We start from the raw sequence: 16883 nt of genomic DNA on the forward strand, positions 1-16883 counted from the left end.
CTCTTTTTGATCTGATGTACTTGGAAAACATGAGACACGATGGTATGTCCTCAGGGAGTTCAAGAGAAAAAGCTGAGTCCTAGGCTGCAGGCACCTCAAAATAATGTTAGCATGATTTAATTCTTCTTGAATTAGTGAGCAGAGACCAACAAGTTCTTTCATATTTCAATTTCATTTCAAGGAGTGGGAGAAAACAAGTCAAACACATGAAGTGAACATCCTAGATTTTGCAAACCTGTAAAGAAACTCTCATGGGTTATGTTTCTGAAAAGAAACTTGATGTACATTTTTTCATTGTATGTACAAACTGCTCGGATACCGAGATGAAATGTAACCCACAAAGTCCATAAAAAGATGAGACGTTGAAGCCCAAAAGATAGAGCAAGTGATAGAAATGATTTGAAAAAGAGAAGAAGTGCTATGTGTGAATTGAATAGGGAAAAGAAAGATGTAGGTCCATTATTCTCATCACCTTGATACTTGAAGAGTTGGTGCTTTGGTAGTATGAATGTGAGGTTTTGTTGAATCAGAGGTACAGGTCGTTAAAACATCATAAGCCCATTCGGCCATAAGTCCATGTGTGAGTTTTTGAGGATGACCCGGAAGATAATGCTACAATAATACCCAAGAATGGTTAGCCTCATATTATCATCTATGATTCTCTTCAATATATCATATGGTTATGAATAACTTACGAGATAGACATCTGGGTTTGAACATGCACCTTCAATTGTGGTTTGATTCTTTAGACAAGAAGTAGTATGTTGATATCTGTGATGTAAAAAATGAGATTTTGTTAGACTTCAATATCAAATCATAACTGAAACTGAAACAAAAAAAGAACTGACCCAAAAGATTGAGGATCCGAAAAGATAGCAGTATAAAGTTCAGAAAAATCAACATATCCAATTTGAGTAGATGGAAACTTTTCTCTAAGGATTTTTAAATCATTCCAAATCAAATTATTAAACCCTTCCAATGGTTCAGAAATCATAGGAGGTGCTTTGATTGATCAATTAAACTCAAATCAGTTTCAATTAAAAAGAAGATGATTCAAGTTATCAAATGAAATATTCCTACTCACAAAGAACTACTACATTTCTAAAGCCAGATTTAAGTAACCTTTTAGTTTCATGGATCAGTTTTCTGGCAGAACCTGTAAGGTTGTGTTCACCACGACGAGAGGCAGAAGCCCAATCATTAATTCCATAGGATATCATGACAAGCGTTCTGTGTTCATCAAAGGATTAGTGAATGAATCTAATTTGAAGAAGATTTGAGAGACTTACGAGGCTGCGGTGATGTTATTATGTTGATCCAGAAACACCTGAACGTGTTCAATCATGTCTGATTGTGTTATCTAAAAAAAGTTCATTTTTCAACATCCTCAGCAATTTCTTTTGAGGGAAAGAAAGTAAGGAAGAAGTACTCTTCTAATTTGCAAACTTACGTTGGTAGGTGATAGTAAATGAGAAACAGAGGCACCACCTCGAGCATAGTCCCTTACAACAGCGTTAATCTCTTTACCGAATTGTTCGATATATACCATCCCATTCGAAGCACGACCACTTTCGGAAATAAAAAAAGTATGATAATACGGATTCGGTTTTATGAAGTTTATTATAATTCACTTACCCAATCTTGGGATTCTTGGGGTTTTGCTTATTTGGTACGAGTGGAGGAGCAACCCCACCTTGTTGTTGTCCATTAGCCATAAAGCTATCGCCAAACCCGTAAATTGTCTAAATGTTCAAATCAAAGATTAGTATTAAAACCTTTTAATAAGATTGTTTTTTTTGATTAAGAAGGATTTACTTTGATGTCATCTAGATTGATACCAGTATTGAAATTATTAAAACGAGGAGACTCTAAGGTACCACATTTCGGTTTGACCGCTAATTTCAATGGTGAAGTATCAATTGTCTTTTCTTTTGCTTCGGTGAACGTGAGCATGAGTAAGATCATCAAGGAAGAAAAGATTGGACTACACATCTTGTGAAAACTAAGAAAGATACACTGATGAAAAAAGAGGTATGTACACAGATTGAAATTGAAAAAAAGGTTCAAAAGATTGAGAAACGCGGAAAAAGACGAGTAGCGCTGGCTGGGACTCCAAGGGTGTGTTCTTATACTCCTCAAAGAAGCAAAGAAACATGAGGGCGAGTGTCTTGTCTCCGAAGACCCCACAATGCCGAGCTTGTCTAGAAATCTCGCAACATTCTGAGAATGCCAGTCTTCCAGAATGTTTGCTCCAGACAAGAAGAGCGTACCGCGCAAGGTCCCTCACGACTGACCGTGGCGACTGTAACTGGCTCAAAATATGGCCACAGCCTGCCACAGCCAACTGCGCCGGTGGCCAACAGGGCAGAACATGTGGGTGAGCCTAGTTGTACATAGTCGCGGAGAATGTCAGGGACTCTACATCGCTCTAGATGCCACCCAGAACCTCGCTCAGCCGATCCGACACAGGTTATCAACCATGCCTCAATAACAGGGATCGCCGCAGCAGAGTCGAGGCTCGGCAAGAATTTAAAGCTTACGAAAGAATCCCTTTACGGGCGTTGGAAATATTTTTGATTGAACTTAGCAGGACGCTTGGTCAAACGAGAAAAAAAGACTTGTCAAAAACAAGATTCAAGGGTCCTTCGCTACTCGCCGATTGAACATTTTCAACTGTCCTGAACTACGACAAAATCTTTATACATCTTGGTCGGAACGACCAATGTCGGCTGTGAATCCACACAAACCTACACAAACCTCCACTTCAACAGGAAACAATCAAACTGTCTGTTTCGATCTGTTTCGATACGATCATAATGAGTTTATACTACACTATGATAGAATTGCATACGTTGACAATTGTTTTTTAAAACAAAACTTCAATACTTTCGCAAAAAAAATCACCTCCTTCTGAATCTCATCTCCACTTCTGCTAAAGACATAAACACGATTTAAATAAAAAGGATTGTGTTTTGGAATCAAAGATACCAAAACATAGTGTCCAATACATCTTTCATAAGGGTCTCAAACATTTCTAGGTCTTGGACCAAAACTTGTACCCGTGTGTAACTCGATCCTTGCCATTAAGTATTGAGCACGTAGAATGCTAACCCCAAAAGCTTGACGACAAGAAGGTCTCCAATGAGGTTCAAACCTTTCAATTCCATCAATACCTGCCCAAGTACGTATCTCATCTCTTTTTCCATCAGTGATTTCGATCATCAAACCACAATTACCACTGCCGAAAAGGTCAAAGTTCAAAGCGCGATGAAAACAAGGGTTCTTGTTAGCGCATTCTATGCGACGAATGGTCAGCGCATGTGACAGATCCTTTGGTGTTAGAGGTAATGGCGAAGCTGGAATAAATCGGTTGATGAGATCAGACCATGGACGAGACTGAGTGTCTTTGAAACCCTTGTAATCGGGATCGTAAATATCTGGACCTATGATTTCAAAATCCATCAGAAATGCATCAAAAAAAATGAAACATGTGATATCAAAATAGGACTCAACGTAATAAGCTTGCATCGTGTTCTATAACACCATGAGTTGATATATCCGATAAGTTGATAGTTTTACGACCGTCCAGGATGGGGTAAGCGCCTAACAAGAGCTGCATGGCTATGGTAGGTGATAGGTTGTAGGTTCGACTGATAGCGGAAGTGATTTGGTGAAAAGATAAATCTCGACCGGATGGGTTGATAATTCCTGAACAGGTGATAAGTCACGAACACGTGAAGGGAATGAACAACGACGTAATTTCGAGTAAAAGATAATGGATTGTTCAAACAAACCGTGATTGGCCAATGCATTGAGAGCCGGACAAGGGCTTCGAGATCCATTGTTTGCCTCCTCAACATTCACCTCCTTCCATTTCCCATCAAGATAAATCCCATCCCAAACCGACCAAATTCTAAGCCATTCTGGACATTCAGGTCCCAAAACTTTAGCAACTTGACACATCACATTTGTAAATGGATATTCAAAGAAAGGAGGAGGCCTATCAGGTGAAAATGGAAGTGGAACAGTTTGACCGATACGACGAGAAGGTGTTAAGACATTTAAGATGGTGATGATCAAGTCTGCAAAGGTTAAGACTAAGATTAAAGCTAAAGTTTGAGTAAGATGAAATAAATAGGATAAAATCTTGACCAAGGCTGGGAATGGGAAGTTGAAAGACTTTACACCAGAAAAGTCAACACTATCAACATTATGAATCCTATAATCAGATTTTATGCCTGAGATTCTATCCATGACTATTATCGAATTAAATGTAAATGTATTTGAATTCAAAGAAGATGGTTTGGATGAGATTGAGAGTCAAGGTTTAATGATTTCGAAAGGACGATTTGAGAGAAACAGGAGAAAGAGAAATATCAGCAAATTGAGAAGATAGGAGCGATGAAAGCGTTGAGTGATTTTATAAACTGGGCTCGAATCGATTTCAAGAATGACGATGTTGGAAAGATTTTAGCTAAACGGTCAACAGAAATCATCTCACCTCCACCAACCAATCAGATCATCTTCAAAGGAAAACAAGCCCATGACGATGACGATGACTTCACAGCTTTAGAATGATAAATTAAATTCCAATCTGACAGATAAGAAATCAAGTGAACCCCAGTTTGAAATCAAAATGATTTATAAGATTCAAATGACTTCTAAGATCAGTTGTTGCTGTGCTGTGAAGAGAAGATTTCAATCTGAAAAGATTGAAGATCTTAAATAATTTAATGAGAAGTGAAAGTTATCTTTCAAGTTTACCCAGCAATCCGATTCACAGAGAACCCCAGAATAGAACCATCAAAGTTCTCTGTGCAAGAGACCTGATTTCAGAACACTCGACTGAAAAATCGCAGTGGAGTTGAGCGTCAAGGAAAGAGGACTCTGATCTTTTAGAAGAGATGGCTCAGTAGGGAGCTTTGGACAGAGTCTCTCTTACGTAGGATCATCATCAAGGTTACTAAACTATCAATTCATCATCAAAAAACCACTTATATTCTTAATCTGATTGTACATAATGAATCCAGTTTATGACCCAAACATGAGGGTAAGCAACAGCGACACTTTCAACTTCAATCAACTTAGAAAGCCAGAAAAGGCAAAGAAAGTAGAAATCAATAAAGGAGGTTTACACATACATCGCAGTCTTGGTGGATACATAAAAAGGAGATTCGTGTACAACATATCATCGATAAATATGTTGAGTTGATTCACATTTGATTCCAGCCAGAGGGTCAACAGAACCCACTTCATGATTATCGACCAATCACATTATTCTTAAAGAAAGTCACCCAGAGTTTACCGTTTCTATCTGTGCGTATCTGAAGACTATGATGGGTTTTATAAATGCATGGATATGGAAATACTAGGAATCTCATCAAGCTTGATTCCCTAGACAGTCGAAGTGAAGCACCACTTTGAATAGTATGTGAATAACATTGAAGTACTAAATTTTGGTGTAGTGTATGAAAGCTAACAACTGTGAAAGCTCTTCTAACCTGAATGCAAGCCACAAAACATAAGCAATACTACAAGGACATCTCATGAAAGATGGCAATATGTCCTAATCAACATCCTGGATATGGGGCCAACGAGATTTGGTTAGATGCATAGTTTTTTTAGATCAGTCGTTAAGCATAGTAAATAGGAAAAAATTTGATACTTGCATACTGCATTTCAGAATTGATAAATTGAAGCTAAAATTCTTCTCAAGATCATCACCAGGACTAAAAGAATTTGCTCAAATCACTTCATGATATCTTTTACATGTGCCTGGCTTTCCTTATTTTAATTACCAATTATCAAATACGGGCCTTACTCTGAGGAAACCAATATAAACTGTGGTATCAATCTTTTTACAATTTTTTTTTTGAGTAAGAAGAAAAAACAAACAAATTTAAGAAACATTAGTCAAACAACCCTAGATGCCAATGACATAATACGACCCCAACCCTACGAAAAAAAAGAAGACACAAAAGAAATCAAGAATCAGCTTGCACCAAAAGATAATAATGAAGCATGAACCAACCTTTTCTCTTAATTCAGCAGCTACCACCCCATTGATCTTAGTACCCAAAAGTTCTTTTTTATTATTTAAAAGTACAGCTGCATTATCATCAAATCTAATCGATTTACCATCCGATCGATTGGTTTCTTTTTTAGTTCTTACAATCACTGCTCTTCTAATATCACCTCTTCTAACTTTATTGGATGCTAATAAATTCGATGATGATGATGATGGTCCTGTTGTGGTTTGTGGAATCGGTCTTGCTCTTTTGATGACACATACTATTTCATCTCCTATAAGTACAAGTTTTTTTAAAAAAATGATCAGTGATCTCTCTTATAGGATGTGATGAATGAATTGATGATGAGTTTACCTATTCTTGCATGACCTTGTCTTCCTTTGAATTTAAGAACATTGATACATTCAGCTACTAATCCACCTGAATTATCGATAATCAACTGATTTCGTACATTCCCATCCCAAATCGTAGTTTATTGACCAATCAAAGCATCGCAAATTACATCGAAGCAGAAAAACCGATTCTTTGAGCATTTGTTTTTTTTCTGACTTTCTAGAAGGGGCCATCATCACATACCATCCGTGCCTTGAGTCCCAACATCTTGGTTTAAATTGGTATATTTGATCTGGTGAGCTTGATTTTGAAAAATTGATGAGATTACAAACTTGATTGGATTGTGGAACAGTGACTTCAGACATTCTACCCGCGATAGTAACATGTCGGTATATGCTTTTATCGCCTTTTTGAGTGTCACGTGAGAGTACACGAGGAACTTGGTTCGCGTGAAATTCGAGTTCCAACCTGAACCTGATTCACGCTTCATTCGATTTGATTCAACTTAACACATTCAATCCTTTTCAAAATGTCAAGTTTACGTTTTTGTCGAGACTGGTAAGCACATCGAAACCCGAATTTTTTATAAATCAATCTAACTTCATCTTCTCTTCAAAATACAATAGTGCCAATTTACTTTATCCAAGGGTAAGACGATGAAAAAGTTTTTAATCAAGAGCAATTGAATGATAAAATTTTAACGTAGAGATGAATTGAAATTTTAGGCAGATAAAGTACATAAGATTTTAACTTATGCTTGTAGGAATTGTGTTTATTTTGAAGAAGCTTCTCCTAATGAAGAAGAACGTGGTGAGAAATGGTCGGTTTATCGTAATGATTTAATGGCTGATTCCAAGTTGAGTCTTTATACTTTTTTTTATGAGAAAAATCAAGATATAATTAATTCAATCTGATTCAAAAAAATCGATTTGTGTTTATAATAGAGAAAGTGCAGGGGTTACACAAGACTTGAATACGGATCCTACTTTGGTGAGTTTTTTTGTTAGTTTCTTGAAATCTTCTTTGGTTAACTTTTCTTTTTAATATTTGATACTAGCCACGAGCGACAATCACATGTCCCTATTGTATGTTTTGATACTCTCTTTTCAATGATACAGATTAATCAAACTGAATTTTCTCGTTTGTAGGCGAGCATCGAGAGGCAGTTTTCTTGTAAGCCAATCACAAATATAATTGGGAAAACGCGTCTTGACGAAACTCTGAACTTATACTTTAGTCAAGACCAATCGAAACGGAATCTTTCAAGTTGGTACTGATTTGAAAAACTCCTTCATCTATATCCAACTGATTGGAAGAAACTTCATCTGAACCTCTGAAAAAACTTTAGCCATGACGTTATTTTATGTGTGCACATCTTGTAATCGACCGTTTCAAGTAAGCGTATTTCATTAAGCTTTGGCTACGTTGATGTATAAGTCGTCTGAAGTATATTTGACATTTGTTTAGGACCCGATGCTCAAATCGAACGCAAAGTAGCACCCTTTCACAATGCGTTCTTCATAACAGGTGCAGGTTTGATCAAGACTTGCCAATGACATTTTCACTCTGGAGTTGGACTTTATTTGATGAGGTCTTTCTGGTACCTTGTCTTCACAGGACGCAAATTGTACAACACTGTAACAAGTACTTGGCTAGTCATCTTACCAGTCATGGTCCTTCTGGTCTTCTTGGCTTATCACCAATTAGTCAAGATCGCTCGAGAAGCTTGGTAATGTATGAACTCGGCCAAGAAGAACAAAAACAATTGATCGTACTGTCAAGATGCCTCATCTTATAATAGTCAATCAACCTTTAGAAGCTCACCGGCAAGTTAGTATTTATGGGTCCTCTGCTACCTCATAACAATCTCATCCTCATTTGTACTTCGTGGTCATCCTTTAATGTTTGGTTAGTTCGATTCTGACAAGGTGGAAGAACAGCAAAAGTGTATATCAATAATATACGTAATATTTTACTATTGGAATCATTTTGATAAAGTTCAAGCAGTCAGGGAACTTCTTCTCTTTTCAATCATAGCAGGATTCACTTTTGCAAGGAAGATATTCGACTTGGGGGTTAGCCTTGCCCTCAGACTAGTCCAAATTTAGAATTGCTCAGACGTGCCTGGGTTCACACTGCCCATGTCGTGTGAAGAGCTGAGTATTGGTGAAGCTATACCAGACATATACCACAGGTAATATTTTTTTGCCTCTGAACGGTGCAAACAGTCAGTGAAGAAGGGCCTGATATTCAAAAGGGACAGCTTTGAATTTTGATGGCTTGTTCTGTTACTGCTCCTGGGTCACCTCAATTTCCTTCCTCAGGTTCTTGCGAAGGATTTCCTACGGGGATTCCTACGGGGGGGCGCAGTGATATTCATTCATCACTGATCAGAAATCTGAATTTTCCAAACGCAACAGGCACATATTCATTGGGTGCATGACGAAGTACACATTGGACCAACGCAATGTGGTTTGACGGTATGAAGTGGGAAGGGGGAAGTCACTATATGTGACATATGGATATTTCACAATTGTGACATGAATGCAGGTGTCACAAGTTTGAAGGCAGGCGGTGAAGTTTCAATCTCCCTTTCTCTGGACTCTCACTGCTTCAATCAAGCCATTTCGGGCCTTCTCCATGACTGTGGATCGCTTAAAACTCGTCCTTGATTATTTAAACTCGACTTCTGTTTTACGAAGAACGATACTACAAGCACTACCAGCCGGTTGACGAAATCAAATTTTCACGATGAAGAAGAAAGGATACAAGATTAGTAAAGGAGAAGGTTCGATGACTTTAGAAGCTCAGAATGATGAAGATATTTGGCATGCATACAATCTTATCAATATCGTTAGTACCAATGTTGATATGCACTCTCAAATATCAAATGTATAGCAGCTCAAGTGACTTTCTAAAACTGATTTACCCCGCTTTGACTATATGCGCAATACATGACAGGGGGACGAAGTTAGATCATCAGCCGTACGGAAGATCGTTAGTGAATCCAACTCGACGAGTGGAAATAAAGAATCACGTCGTGTTCATCTTAACTTGACGATCGAAGTGAAGAAGATAGCTTACTCGGGTGTAGATTTAGATGGAGCGGATGGTTCTGAAGGCGGCGCATCGATCAACCCCAACAAGCCTCCGCCTGATACAGCCATACTTCATGTTTCTGGACCTATCTCTCAACCCAATGAACATGTCAAAATGGGCGCATTTCATACATTAGATATTGAAGCTGGTCGAACTTTTACAATCATCAAGGGTCCTCAAGGGTGGGACTCACTTCATTTTCAACGGATACAAGAGTCTCTGGATGGAGCAACAGGTGCCGATGTAGGAGCCGTTCTATGCGATGAGTCAGGAAAGGCAACGATATGTTTAATAGGATCGCATACTACGACTGTTAGACAGCGGATAGAAGTGAATGTAGCTCAGAAAAAGAAAACGGGACAAGGTTCGGGAACTGATAAAGCGATGGATAAATATCATCGTCAAATCTATGATGGAATGATCAAATATTTTCCTTTTACCGATCTCAAGCTTATTGTCTTCGCTAGCCCTGGAGGGGCGAAAGATTTGGCATATGAATGGGTCTTTGCAGAAGCTGTGGTATGGGATTTTATCTATCTACGTCAAATGGATTTAATTTCTGATTTTTTCCTTGCGTTGTTTGGATTCAGAGGACCGGAAATAAAGCGATAATGTCATCTAAATCAAAAGTAAAACGATTACCGATCAGTTCTGCGCATGTCAAATCACTTACTGAAGTGTTAAGCTCACCTCAGATTGCTAATCAACTTCAAGGAACCAAATATACAAAAGAAATTCAAGCACTTGAAAAGTTTGATAAATTACTTATATCTGATGAACAAAAAGCTTGCTATGGCGAAAGTCATGTTGATAGAGCTGCCGATTTTGGAGCTATTGGAACTTTAATGATTAGTGATTCGTTATTTCGGTACGTCACACATCTCGTCGGCTTACGGGTGGGTCTGCAACTAGTAAAAGTTCGGTATATTAACTTGACTTTTTTTGCCTCATCTGGTATAAATTTTTAATGTGGAATAGGAACTCAGATCCAGTTAAGCGTAAGAAATTTATGGAATTATCAAAGCAAGTAGAACAATTTGGGGGTTCAGTGATGGTATTCTCAAGTATGAATGCATCTAGTACAAGTTGAGTGAAACTAGCTATCTAAGCCTTTGGATTTTCGTTGTTTTATTTCACTAATCAAGATCAATGAAAATCTACAGGACTCAGTGAACTCACTGGAGTGGCTGCGATATTAACGTTTCCCTTAGATATGGATGCGATTGGAGCTGAAGGTCAAGGGGTTGAAAATGCCGGTAAATGAATTGTGTATCCATTATTTTTTATAGTTATATCACAAGTCTCGTGTTCTTTTATGCCACAGTATTCGAATAGTAAGAGAATGGGAAATGTCATGTGTCACATGGCATCAAGTGACTTTTTTGTAAATCAAGGTATCATTAATGTCAACATCAACATCATTGTCATATTGACCTGATTAACTTTCTGCCATGGTTATGTTTATTGAAAATGATTGATATGGTAAGAGGTCTTGTCAGTTGATAGTCTTCAGCCTCACACTTTGTGAATCTTGACATCATCCTAAGCAATGGCAACACCCATCATCAACTGCAACATGGACAGAAATCACAATCTCCAGTTCAGTAGACTTTGATCAAGCATCAAACTGTACCAAATTAGTCAGATGACACTACTTACAAAAGGTTAAGAGTACAAAAAGAATTGAAATTATGTAGATAAATCACCAAAGTTGAACAACAAATGATGAGAAAATAATGTGTACACCTCAAATCCGAAACCCTCCGGATGGATCTAAGTCAAATGATTTTGAGTGATGTATCTCTCCAAACATACACCAATGACGAGGAGTGATACAGCGGTTATTGCCGCTTGTGTAAGCCTGGTATATCCTCAAGAAGGTCAGATCGTGAAATTGAAAAACGATGGCTTTAAACGGACTCACGGACTGCTATGAGCGATCACTTTCTTCTGAGCCATTTGAGAATGAACTTGCCAGTATTCTAGTACACCAACTATGATCGAGAGTATTGAGACTACAAAGAAAACAATTCCTACCTTTACGAAGAAGCTGCTGAATCAGTCGTTTATTCTGTCTCAAAAAAACCTTATAAGAGTTGGAAAAGACTTACTGGCCAATCAGCGCTTCCTGCACGATGGTCAGGAAGAGAAGGCAATGAGACTCGAAAGCAAAGTAGAACGCCGATAGCAGAAAGGTTAGAACCTAAACGACTCTGTGATTTCCTTTATTTATATCAGATTTCATTCTTGGTACGTTCATCAAGCAACGGCTTAAAGTTATATACCCATTGCATCCAATTACGATCTTTGGCCAAATGATCACGAGCCGTTGAGCCGGTATTGGTGATGACCTCTTCGGCGAAAAATTGTGAGGGTGGGTTTGATTCAACGTTGGTCGACATCCTTGATATATCTGGTCTGAAGTAGGAGGGAAGGCAGGGGAAGAATTCTGGTTGTTTACAGTACACCACGGGTCAACTCTTTGACAGGCCTGATATCGAACCGATCTCCAAATTTTTGAAGTATCGGATTGATCTCGAGTTGAGATCGGTTCGATATCGAGACCTGATGATTAGACTCCGCTGACAGCCAGTCGACAGAGCTCTGGCGTTCCTCACACCTGCTGGGGCTGGTGAGGGTCACGCTCACACCCGGCGGCTTTTTCGGGGCCCAGGGCGTGGCCAGGGCCATGGCCTAGCATGGTGTGGCCCAATGTGGCCTTCCATTCAAAGAACCTCAGATCTGCATTTTTGGTTGCCATTCCCTGCTTAAGACCATCTTTAGGGTACGGTGGCTCTAAAGTGCCACTCACAGGGGCAAAAACAGATGCTCACATAGGTGTGAGCATTGAAATTTTTGTGTTTTCTTCAATGTTTGTTCAATTTTACTTCCCATTTCTTTCCCATTTCTTTCCTATTTCTTTCTGCTTGTCAACTGATTTTGTGATCAACAGGAACTGAGCAGACGAACTAAGCCTTCCTCAGGCGTTATTCCTGAGCAAAGAAGTCTGAGGAAGGGCTGATCCATCTGCTCAGCTGATCCTGAGCGGCATTCCCTGGTTCAGTAGGTTCCAAGGGACACCACTAATGATTAGATTAAGGGCTGAGCTGAACTGAGTATTCCCTTAGCTAAGTCTCTGCAGCATCTCTTGGACGGATCACAGAGGGCCAGGCTTGCCTCAAGCTTCATGGCTCCGGAATGAAGCCTGAGGCCCATCTGCTCAGTTCAACTGAGCTGCTCAGCTATTCCTCAGTGGCATTCCTGAGATCAGAAGGATCCAGAGGATTCCACTGCTCATTGGCTGAGGGGCTGCTCAGCTAGTCCTGAGGGGAATTCCTGGGATCAGAGGGATCCAAAGGATGTCACTGAGTATTGGCTGAGGGGCTGCTCAGTTGATCTCAGCCCCTCAGTGTGAACAGCTTTATCCAGGGAAAATCACTGAGGATTAGTTGAGCAAATGGGATGGCTCTTTTATCAGGCTTCATTCTTTAGCAAAGAAGTCTGAGGGAAGTCTGGGCCATCAGCGATTCAGCCAAGGGATGCTACTGAGTATTTGCTGAGCAGCTCAAAAGGGACACCCGTGTTCAGGCTTCTTCACTAAGAAATGAAGCCTGAGGAAGGTATAGTTCATGTGCTCATTTTCATTCTGAACAAATTGCTGAGTATGCAGTGACTCATGAGCTGATCGCAAGTACTCATCTGGACTCAGTTATTGCTCATCCAAGATGAAAATGGGCCTTCTCAAGAAATGTCAAGCAAAATATAAGCAACACAGGCTGATCACCTGAACACAACCAAAATTGCAAATTGAATGAATCTGAAAGAAAATGGATCTTTTTTGGAGAATTCAAAAAAGTCTACAATTGCGGGATACAAAGTAGAATCCGGGCACGTGCCCGGCTTTGTGCCCGGAATTATTTTGGCAGTAAATTTTGATTTTCTGGGCAAAAGTCCGGGCCCAGAATTTGAATTTACTGCCAAAAAAAATCTGGGCACGAAGCCGGGCACGTGCCCGGCTTCTACTTTGTATCCCGTAAATGCTCACATGTATGTGAGCATCAATTTTGGCCCCTGTGACTTGAGTCACTTTGTCAAAATTGACAAAATTGACCAAAATGACCCAAAACAAGCCTCAGTGAACAGGTGCCAACCCTGGACGACCCTGTTTGGCCAAATCATCAGACTCTCCATTACATTCTCATCACTGCCTTATCAACTTCAGCAGAGTAAAGAGAACAATAATTAGACTCGTTCAAGTCCAATAAACTCCAAAATCAAGACAATAATGAAGCACTGTATGAGTAATAAAAACAAACTTTATAATAATACAACCTATAAGAATGAACCAATTGATTTTCTTTGACAATTTTATTCCCCGAATACTACTATTTCCCTTTTCTCTGTCTTAAAAACTGCTTGTCTTCCTAGAATTTTCAGGTACTTTGTCTCCTTCAGTGAATAGACATACACTACGCCAAATTGAAAATTTACCGCTGAGTTTAGAAAATTGAGAAGACATAGAAAATTATGGAAAATCTGGGAGGGGTCAGAAAAATATGAAAAAATATTGGTTGGGCCCTTTGGTGCATTCCAATCATCTGGCATATTTTTTCATATTTTTACAACCACAATGCAAATAATGTCAGAAACCCAATTTTGGTCCAAAACTGGCAGGTAGAGAGACAGTGACCTTGCAACACCAACAAAATCATCAATTTTTCTCCAACACATGTAATGTCTTGACATTCTGAATTCCACATTCTGGATCTACAGTTTGTGTGCACAAAAAAGCTGTGTGTCTCCAATAATGGGTGAGATATATCAAGAGACGTACACAGCAGAAACCATATATAAGCATAGAAGTCATAACTACAATGGCTTCAGCACCTTAATAAACCTTGTAGAGACATCATGCGGCTTCCATAAATTGCAAGTGTTCAGATGATTGAACAAAAATACTCATATTTTTGTGCTTGGAGGTTTTTGCCCAAATATTGCTAGTTTTGGACCAAATTTGAGTTTCTGACATAATATCCCCTGTGAGCATTTTGGTTTGGGGAGACTTCAAAAATCATGGCAAAAATATGCAAAAATATGCAAAATGAGGGGACAGCACCCATGAATTGAATCATTATTTTTTCAAATTTTTCTGACCTCCCCTGTATTGGTGATATTTTTCTACAGTTTCAATTTTCTGAACTCAGCGGTAAATTAGTGATCTGGCGTAGTGATAGCATACCCTACTTGGGACTCATGGATTGAGAGACCTTCACCAAAATCTTTTTTTGATGTCCAACTTATCTGAACAAAAATCAGATGCTTGAAAAATTACTTATTTGGTTGTTTTCATCTCATAATTCTAAATCTTCAAATATCAACAACAAGAACTTGCTGATAAGATTGACTGGGTCCTTGATGAGATTGAGGATTGCCAAACAAGAACTTGCTTATGAGATTGACTGGGTCCTTGATCATGAGATTGAGGATTGCCACGGGTCTGGACATTGTCCAGGGTCGGCACCTGTTCACCAAGGCTTGTTTCGGGTCATTTTGGTCAATTTTGTCAATTTTGACAAAGTGACTCAAATGGCACTTTAGAGCCATCGTATTAGGGGGACTTTGACTGAATTACATGCCCGTTGAAGGCCATGAAGGGGTTGGTGTGTGGGCCACGGTGTGGCCTAAGCCCTGGCCCTTGCCATGTGCCCCTCCAGGGCGCCTTGTGGCTTTGTGGCACCGGGTGTGAGCGTGAGGTGAGGGCTGGTGATACCGACATAAAATCAATATTGACAATTTGTATATCAAATTGATATTGAATTGATATCAAATGGATGTCGGGGCAGATGACCTTGAATTGATATCAGCGCTGACCTGTGGTGTAGATTTCAAAAGTCTTGAAATTCAGGATGGGGGCGCAAAAAAAATAATGTGCCAGGGTGCGCGCCACGCGCCTAGGCGCAAGGCGCGCCCAACAATCTCAAAAACAGGGTTGCCGCGCCCAAAAGTCTGTATGCCCCGTAGTGAGAAAGTGGGTGTTCCCTGTGTCTATTTTGTTGCAAACTACATTTTATGAAGTTTCCTCTTTGTCTTCTACTCCATTTTTGTGATGCCAATTGTGGGATACAAAGTTAAAACTGGGATTTTTTCCCAGTTTCCCAGTTTTCGTTTTTGGCTGTGTTTGGAACTTTCCCACATTCTCCCAGTTTCCCAGTTTGTGTTTTTGGCGGTATTTGGGAAACTGGGAAACTGGGAAAAAACTCCCAGTTTTCACTTTGTATCCCCTAAATCATGTAAACACCCTTTATGAATTGACTTCTAAACCATTCGGTTCAAATTCCACTTGTTGCTCAACTTCCACGGCTTCAAGTAACATGCAACCTTCAAATATTTCATCTTCAACCTACCTGATCAGTAGCTAAAGTGTATTTAAGTTTAGTTAAAAAGCAATTTTTCATTTTTTTTTCCATCTTTTCCATTTTTTTTGTTTTTGCACTGTGAGAGGCTGCGCCCAGACGCGCCTACTTCCTGCATCAACGCGCCAGGGCGCGCCTTTTTTTTAAAGGCCGCGCCCCCATCCTGACTTGAAATCGACTTGGTCTTGAAATCCACAGATGGTCCGTGCCCCCGGCAGTTAAGTTGTGACAGGTGTCAAACTTACCTGGCTGATCGAAGAAAATACATACAAAAAGATCCCATTTTATGACTACAAACAGCCCCATTCTGCCTCGATCTCAAAGCTGCTGTAGCTTGTTTGGTTGAGCAACTCACTGGTGTGTTGTGGAGTTTGCCTCTCTGATTGGTGACGCCTTGAGTTCAATTCTGGCTTTTGCTACTGTCAGAACTACGGAATGCGAGGTGTGTCAAAGTGACAATTCAATTTTCAAAAATTGAAATTTCAGAATCCCCGGGTCAGAAATTGATAAAACTGGAATAAACATCAGATTTAACCCCAATACTGGTCTGAAACCGCCTGTATTGGGGATAAAACCTATCTTTCTGCCAATTTTCACAATTTCCAGACCACAACTCAAATATCAACCACTGACTTGGCACTTTGGCACAAATAATACATGAAAATTTCAAGAAATCGATTTTCATCATGTCAAACTTCACATATGTATAAAACAACAAAACCCAATACCTAACCGTACCACAAGTTCACCTTTTGGGTAAATGCACACCCATCAAAACCTAATGTGATCGTTACTAAGATCCCTACCGAGTCAACCATAGAGAAAATTTACAACCAATCACTATCAGCTTTCTATAAAGTTTCTCAAAGTTGAAGGTCTCGAGATTCCAAAAGAATCTTGAGCTGACGTCTCTGCTTGAAAACGCTACAGTAAAGAAAGAACACTGAGGGCACAGGTTCCAAATCAGACTACAGCGTTTTCGCTAGTCAGACTTCGAGAACAAGAACAG

The 16883-nt window shown here is 39.5% G+C and overlaps 5 protein-coding genes across 5 annotated transcripts; 2 read left to right on the forward strand and 3 right to left on the reverse strand.

Moving 5' to 3' along the window:
* Positions 1-468: 468 nt before the first annotated feature.
* On the reverse strand, positions 469-1965 carry MELLADRAFT_94171 (uncharacterized protein; the record flags this gene model as incomplete). Its single annotated transcript, XM_007417022.1, has 8 exons — positions 469-612; positions 696-771; positions 849-1002; positions 1085-1230; positions 1290-1360; positions 1451-1568; positions 1636-1742; positions 1816-1965. 8 exons carry the CDS (start codon positions 1963-1965, stop codon positions 469-471), a joined length of 966 nt encoding a protein of 321 aa, XP_007417084.1.
* A 1059-nt stretch (positions 1966-3024) lies between these two features.
* Positions 3025-4254, reverse strand: MELLADRAFT_94172 (uncharacterized protein; the record flags this gene model as incomplete). Its single annotated transcript, XM_007417023.1, has 3 exons — positions 3025-3443; positions 3514-3708; positions 3795-4254. The coding sequence occupies 3 exons, from the start codon at positions 4252-4254 to the stop codon at positions 3025-3027; spliced, it is 1074 nt and encodes a 357-aa protein (XP_007417085.1).
* A 1659-nt stretch (positions 4255-5913) lies between these two features.
* MELLADRAFT_53960 (uncharacterized protein) lies at positions 5914-6629 on the reverse strand (the record flags this gene model as incomplete). The annotated part of the gene is made up of 4 exons (XM_007416996.1): positions 5914-5955; positions 6032-6303; positions 6384-6468; positions 6606-6629. The coding sequence occupies 4 exons, from the start codon at positions 6627-6629 to the stop codon at positions 5914-5916; spliced, it is 423 nt and encodes a 140-aa protein (XP_007417058.1).
* Positions 6630-6832: 203 nt separating this feature from the next.
* On the forward strand, positions 6833-7984 carry MELLADRAFT_73343 (uncharacterized protein; the record flags this gene model as incomplete). The annotated part of the gene is made up of 9 exons (XM_007417010.1): positions 6833-6920; positions 6989-7010; positions 7088-7218; positions 7307-7352; positions 7420-7447; positions 7511-7535; positions 7600-7628; positions 7711-7757; positions 7830-7984. The coding sequence occupies 9 exons, from the start codon at positions 6892-6894 to the stop codon at positions 7857-7859; spliced, it is 387 nt and encodes a 128-aa protein (XP_007417072.1).
* Positions 7985-9045: 1061 nt separating this feature from the next.
* Positions 9046-10909, forward strand: MELLADRAFT_45678 (uncharacterized protein; the record flags this gene model as incomplete). The annotated part of the gene is made up of 5 exons (XM_007416990.1): positions 9046-9215; positions 9324-9980; positions 10052-10329; positions 10440-10546; positions 10625-10909. 5 exons carry the CDS (start codon positions 9114-9116, stop codon positions 10723-10725), a joined length of 1245 nt encoding a protein of 414 aa, XP_007417052.1.
* Positions 10910-16883: the final 5974 nt, after the last annotated feature.

Source organism: Melampsora larici-populina (genome assembly GCF_000204055.1).
Source record: "Melampsora larici-populina 98AG31 unplaced genomic scaffold MELLAscaffold_67, whole genome shotgun sequence".
In the NCBI taxonomy this organism is placed as follows: Eukaryota; Fungi; Basidiomycota; class Pucciniomycetes; order Pucciniales; family Melampsoraceae; genus Melampsora; species Melampsora laricis-populina.